At 53.6% G+C, this 6,527-nt stretch overlaps 1 protein-coding gene across 1 annotated transcript; it reads left to right on the top strand.

Moving 5' to 3' along the window:
* The first annotated feature begins 760 nt into the window (after positions 1–760).
* On the top strand, positions 761–6,186 carry LOC116951215 (putative G protein-coupled receptor 85). The gene has a single exon (XM_032969702.2). It carries the CDS (start codon positions 1,867–1,869, stop codon positions 3,073–3,075), a length of 1,209 nt encoding a protein of 402 aa, XP_032825593.1. The 5' UTR covers positions 761–1,866; the 3' UTR covers positions 3,076–6,186.
* Positions 6,187–6,527: the final 341 nt, after the last annotated feature.

Genomic DNA, 6,527 nt, shown 5'->3' with positions numbered 1-6,527 from the left:
TCCCTCGATCCACTGCTGGATGAGGGCCTCACCTTGGCCGCGCGGATCGGTGGGAGATAATCGAGCAAAGTACAAACCTCCTCCAAAATAACAACTGTGAGTCCTTTATTCGAAGGCAAACACAACGTGGGGGGAAAAAAATCCTGCTTACTCACACACATTACACACCGCTAAATAAAGTGGTGCGGTACAACAACAACAATAAGCTTTGGCTTAGCTTGAGTACAAAAATAAGTATTTATTAAACGACTCAAGGGAGCGGTAGAAGCGGGGAGGGTTGATCTATCCTCAACAGATTGTTGGGGAAAGTGCTGTTAGCAAGTAGCAGCTATGAAGGCCGGCACGGTACACGAGGAGGTGGATGGCCAGCAACACGCCCGACCGCCTTTGTCTTCCCAGTGTCGATGTTTACTACAGACCGCACCAGGTTCTCATTTGAGGCCGAGTCGACCTAGGGGAGGCCCACGACCGGTTCAGATATTCGTCACTGGCGTTGACCGTGAGCGGGAATCGAACCCGGCCGGCACACGTAGGGGTGGGTGGCGGGTGGTGCCACGCTCACACAAACACACGCGGGCGTGCAGACAGCTTGGCAAGCCTGCGGGGATGATAATGACGATGACGATGCTGTGTGTGTGTGTGTGCTGCGACTCTGGATATGGGGGGTGTAGGGAGGGATGATGTCGTAGTCGTGTTAGGGATGGGTGGAATGAAGGAAGGAGCGGAGAGAGAGAGAGAGAGTGTGGAGGGGTGGTGGGGAAGGGGCTGGGTTATGCACGGAGGCTGAAGCGGCTGCCTGTGTTCGTGAGCCGCTCTCGTGAACATCACTGACTACGCGCTCAGACACCGCGTGCCCTGCTGCTACTGCTGCTGCTGCCGTTACGCTCGCTTAACAGCACGTAGACCGTCGTCGTTATTTGGTCGCGTCCCTTTATTTATCTTCTCTCTTCTCTCTCATCTTCTTCTCCCCTTTTTGTGTTGCTTTATTATCCTGAGGGTCTGGCGGTGCGAGTCGAGGTGGCGGGCCGGCGTCGTCACCGCTGCCTCTTGCGCTCGCTGATTGTCGCCTCGTTCGTTCCGACAGCGGCGATTTAAATCAATGTTTTTTGTCGTTGTCGTTGTTGTTGTTGTTGAAAATGCTCAAACGCAGCCGCCGAGCTGCGTTTACGTAAATATATAAACAGTCTCGCCTAAATAACTCGATCAGTATTAAAACCGTTACCATTGCAATACGATCGCCGTCACCTCCTCTCCCCTTCGCCTATCGTCTCGCTTCCGTTTTTTTTAGTGTCTCGTTGTTTTCATAATTAATTCAGTACCGGCCCGCTCCATTAAGTCCACCACCACCACCACCACCCCCTCTCCTCCCTAAGATCACGAAACGCGCTCCAGGCGTTAGGCGGTGGGCGGTGTCAGCGGCGGGGATGGAGCGAGGGATGATGATGATGGTGATGATCATTCCGGTAGATGGGGCAGATTTCTTGACGTTGTTGAGGGCGCCGGGCGCTCGGCTTGCTCGGATTACGTGCAGAGGGGACATCTCGGTGATCGCTCTCTCGCTCGCATTGCCTTTGTAAATACGTTTAGTTTAATGGAAATAACAAAATAAATAATATATGAATCGCGGCGAATAGGTTGTTTACACTGAACCCAGCCTCTCCCCCGCTATAGCCTTTGACCGCACGTCTATGCCGGCGTATAGATGTGTAGCCCACGGGGCCCACTGAGGAGCGACGCGAGATAGCGAGCTAACGGAGGGGAACGATCGACAGCATCCTTAACCACCGCGAGAACAACCACCAGGCACAGCCCGTGTCTCTTCCAAGCATCCATGCTTGCACCCCTTCTTCGCGACCACGAGCGCGGATGGCGAACATCATCAACATCAACGTGAGCAGCAGCGGCAGCGGTGGAGGAGGAGGAGGAGCTGGTACGGCCGCTGGAGGTGGTGTCATCTCGGCAGCGGCATCAGCGGCCGGCCTCTACTTGCCATCGAGAGAGCCTGCCGGGGGGAAGCTGGCGTCCCTGGGCATCATCATCTTCGCCAGCCTGGCCGGGAACCTGCTGCTCTCGTTCCACGTGCTGCGCCAGAAGAGCCTCCATCGCGCGCCCTACTACTTTCTCCTGGACCTCTGTCTAGCCGACGCGGCCCGCGCTGCCGTTTGCTTCCCCTTCGTCTGGGCCTCGGCCATGCGCGGCTCCGTGTGGCCCTACGAGCCGCTGGGCTGCAAGGTGGTGGCCTTCTTCTCCGTGCTCTCGGCCTTCCACGCCGTATTCGTGCTCTTCTGCGTGGCCATCACGCGCTACATCGCCATCGCACACCACCGCTTCTACTGCAAGCGCGTCACCCTGTGGACTTGCGTCGCCGTGCTGTGCACTGCTTGGACGCTGTCGGTGGCCATGGCCTTCCCGCCCGTCTTCGACATCGGCACGTACAAGTACATCAGGGACGAGGGCCAGTGCCACTTCGAGCACCGACACTTCAGGGCCAACGACTCGCTGGGCTTCATGCTCATGCTCGTGGTCATCATCGTGGCGACGCACGTCGTGTACGCGAAGCTCGTCTGCTTCGTGCACGAACATCGGCGCATGAGACCCGCGCAGGTCGTGCCCGCCGTGAGCCACAACTGGACATTTCACGGGCCCGGTGCCACGGGCCAAGCGGCCTCCAACTGGATCGCGGGCTTCGGCAGAGGCCCCACGCCGCCGACGCTCGTCGGCATACGCCAGAACTTTTTCGCGCAGAACAAGAGGCTTCTGGCCGTGGACGATTTCAAGGCGGAGAAGCGCATCGGCAGGATGTTTTACGCCATCACGCTGGCGTTCCTGGCCCTCTGGCTCCCCTACCTGGTGGCGTGTTTCTGGAGGGTCTTCGCCCGCGGTCACACCCTGCCGCACGGCTTCGTTGCCACCGCCGCGTGGCTCACGTACGGCCAGGCGTGCGTCAACCCGCTGCTGTGCTACGCGAGCAACAGGGAGTTGCGCCGCTCGTTCTGGTCCAACCTGGCTCAGTGCAGGAAGAGCCCCACCGTGCCACAGGAGGCTTACTGTGTCATCGGGAGACAGTGCGAGTAGAGGGAGAGGAGAGAGAGCGGAGAGATGGGAGGGGGGGGGGTGGGCAACCACCCCGCGGGTTTAGCCTTGAAGGTGGCAACCACCTTACCCCCCCCCCCCCACCCACCACACACTCTCTCCACACCACGTTGACGGTATCGTCTGATTTTTACCAATTTACGTCGTTCGAAATGGTGTACAATGTTTAAAAAACGCGCTGCGAGGTCGCGTCCCACCCCCCGCCGTACGCTGCACGCGACAAGATTATTGGTAAACACGCGCCGGCAGCGGAGGGGGGGGTTCGGATTTCGATTGAGCGAATTTCGCCCCAACGTCATGTGGGGCACACAGTACAGAGACAGAGATCCCCCGTGTAGCCTTAGCAGGCTGTAGGGGGCAAGGGCCGTTGGCGAGTAGCACCTATGAAGGCCGGGACGGCACACGAGCGGGTGGGTGGCCAGCACCACGCCCGACCGCCTTTGTCTCCCGAGTAAGAATGTTTACACAACACACCGGGTACTCATTTGATGCTGAGTCGACCTAGGGGAGGCCCAGGACCGGTTCAAATAATCGTCACTGGTGTTGGCCGTGAGCCGGAATTGAACTCGGGTCGCCGGGTTCAGAGCGCAGCGTAGCGCTAACCACTACACTACCGCTCCCCACATACACACAGACACACATACGCTCCTGCGTCGCGTAGAACGTGGTTTAACAATCATCAGGCTCGTGCGGCGCTCACGTCATTCTCCACCCCAGCGTGTCGTTGGGTCGTTCTCAACACTTAAATTTATTCTCAAATCTCCTCTTCACCCCAGCAATCCCGCAGTCTCCACTTACATCTTCCAGGGCCACACTTAACAAGTCACTCAGTCTCCTACTTAGACGTTCCCTCCGTCTTTCCCCCCTCTTTTTATCGGTCTATTGTTTTCACGTGATGTCGGTCTATTGTTTCCATGGACCCAGAGGGGGGTCCTTGCCTACAGGATCTGAAAGTTCAACAGCATTCAAACGAGCCCGATTAGACACTGGGTTAACACCGGCCCAGGGTTTGCTTGTGCTGAATCAATGCTGCTGAAACGATGCACTCCCCCGGAAGGGGTGTGGGTCTTTATGGGTTGTGTAAGAAATACAGTACTTTTATTTTTTATACCTGGAGAGGCAGACATGCGAAAGAGACGTTGCTTGTCTAGTTGTGTTTTGTGTGTGCGCGCGTGTGTTGGCAGTCTGTTGTTTTCACGTGCCCTTACCTATTTAATCTCGCTCTTTGTCTCAGCTCTCAGCCCTTCAACATTTATCACCAGGGGTTCTCTCTTCGTTTTCGCCATCAATGTTGCCCTCGCAATCCCGGCGATTGTAGATTCGAATAATGCCCGGGTCACGTGTCGTGTAACGAAAACGACACCAATCGTATTAAACGGTGGTTAATTTGGTACACTCTAAACAGGCACAGTGCTGTGGATGAGAGTGTGCGGATACATGTTGGTTTTGAGAAACCCTAGCTGACCATCATCACACCCAAAAAAAAAACCCGTCTAAACCTTCACAGACTGTTGGGGCAATTGCTGTTCGCGAGTTAGCGCCTAAGAAGCACGGCACACGAGGGGGTGGGTGGCCGGCACCACGCCCGACCGCCTTTGTCTCCCTTAGTGGCGATGTTTACACATCGCACCCAGATTCTCATTTGAGGCTGAGTCGACGAAACGTAATGGAAACACATAGACAAACACATACATACACGCGCACACAAGGCAAAGACCCCCTGTATAGCCTGAACGTACTGTTGAGGCAAGTGCTGTTAGCGAGCACCTATGAAGGCTGGCACGGCACACGAGGGGGTGGGGTGACCAGCACTACGCCCGGCCGCCTTTGTCTCCCCAGCGGCGATGTTGACAACACACTGCACCAGGTACTCATTTTAGGCTGAGTCGACCTTGTAGAGGCCCATAACCGTTTCGGACAAGCGTCACTGGTGTTGGCTGTGAGCGGGAATCGAACTTGGGTCGCCGGTTTCGTAGCGCGTTGTGCTAACTGGTTACACGCCCGCTCCCGCTACGCACACGTACACACGAGCACACAATATATAGATAGGGTGCTTCACAAAAAAAACGTTAACACACGAGAGAATCTGCAACAACACCGCGAGCAATGTGCTTGCCTCCGTGCTCTGGAGATCACCTGGAGAAGATTTCAGGCCACGTGTTGACAATAATGGCGAACAAGTGGGAGACTCTTTGACTTTTTGAAACTATTAACATAGATTTGTTTGTCATGTCAGAGTGCATTATCCGGTTTTTTTCTTCCCCCCCATTAAAAACGACGGTCCCATATCCGTGTTATCATTTTTTGAAGCACACACTATTTATAAACCGTCGTCAAACCGCTCTCCCGACTCAAATGAGCAATGAGTTAAGTATTAATATTCGTCGGTGGCCCTGAGCTTGTCGTGGAAATTGCACATTCCCATGACGAGGACCAGTTTAGAACTCATTCTATCGGCCCTCGAGAGATTATAGAATGCGTCAAGGGAAGTGAACCCACCATTATCCACGTGTACAGTATAATATGATAAAAAATAATAATTGTAGGTCCTGTCAATCCGCTGCTGCTGGATGACGGCCTCCCGCCGCCCCTTGTTGGCCACGGGGATTGTCTGACCGCACTTTTGCAGGATCGTACAAGGTGGCAGCGGAGATTGGGGAGGATTTAATCCAGCAGCGGATGGAACATGGCCGAGGAATACGATCAATACTTTGGAGATAATTGCACCACCTCGGGGCACGTAAACAAACGAAAGGGGAAAAAAAAAACAGCCTAGGTTTTATTTGAATGGCACGATTTATCTCTATGCACACATTTGCATGTGTGGTGCGGTCCCTATGAATGATGCGTGTGTTTTGCTAAACGTTTTAGTTTGTTATTGTGATGAGCCAAAGTCATACATTGCTTAGCCTTGCTTTTTTTTGCTGAGATATGATATTAAATGGGGAGTGTTCCTGCCCGTTTGTGGGAGTGAGAAAATGAAATAGCTGTGCCGGTTTTTCGACATTTTTCTTCGGCAGTGTCTTGAGATGCTGATATGTATCATACGGTCCCAAAAATGGATTTCTGATTAAATTCGTATACAGTACGTTACATGGATTACACTCGTGTTGATTTATGAGTGTGTATATATTACTCCACGGTGTATTTCTCCGCATGTACATGTAATTGTGTGTACGTGTTTTTGTGACCCTCTTAAGCGTACCATGATTTCGCCTAGTGCTATGATGGACACTATTGAAGTGTCGTAGGCTTCATGAAATGCAGGTTGCTAATGCTACATAACAGCCGCCATATGTATAATAGTCTAGTAGTGCGTATAATCACGTGTATTTGTATAAACCACATGCCATACATACGTGCATGCATACATGCATGCATACTTTGCAAGCATGCACTCATAGATATTGTTCGCTTGCTCACTAGCCGCGAGT

This window comes from Petromyzon marinus, chromosome 42 (genome assembly GCF_048934315.1).
Source record: "Petromyzon marinus isolate PM22_M1 ecotype Great Lakes invasive population chromosome 42, UKy_Petmar_22M1.pri1.0, whole genome shotgun sequence".
NCBI lineage: Eukaryota > Metazoa > Chordata > Hyperoartia > Petromyzontiformes > Petromyzontidae > Petromyzon > Petromyzon marinus.
Note: the sequence above shows the minus strand (reverse complement) of the source record. Positions and strands in the feature narration are given on the sequence as shown.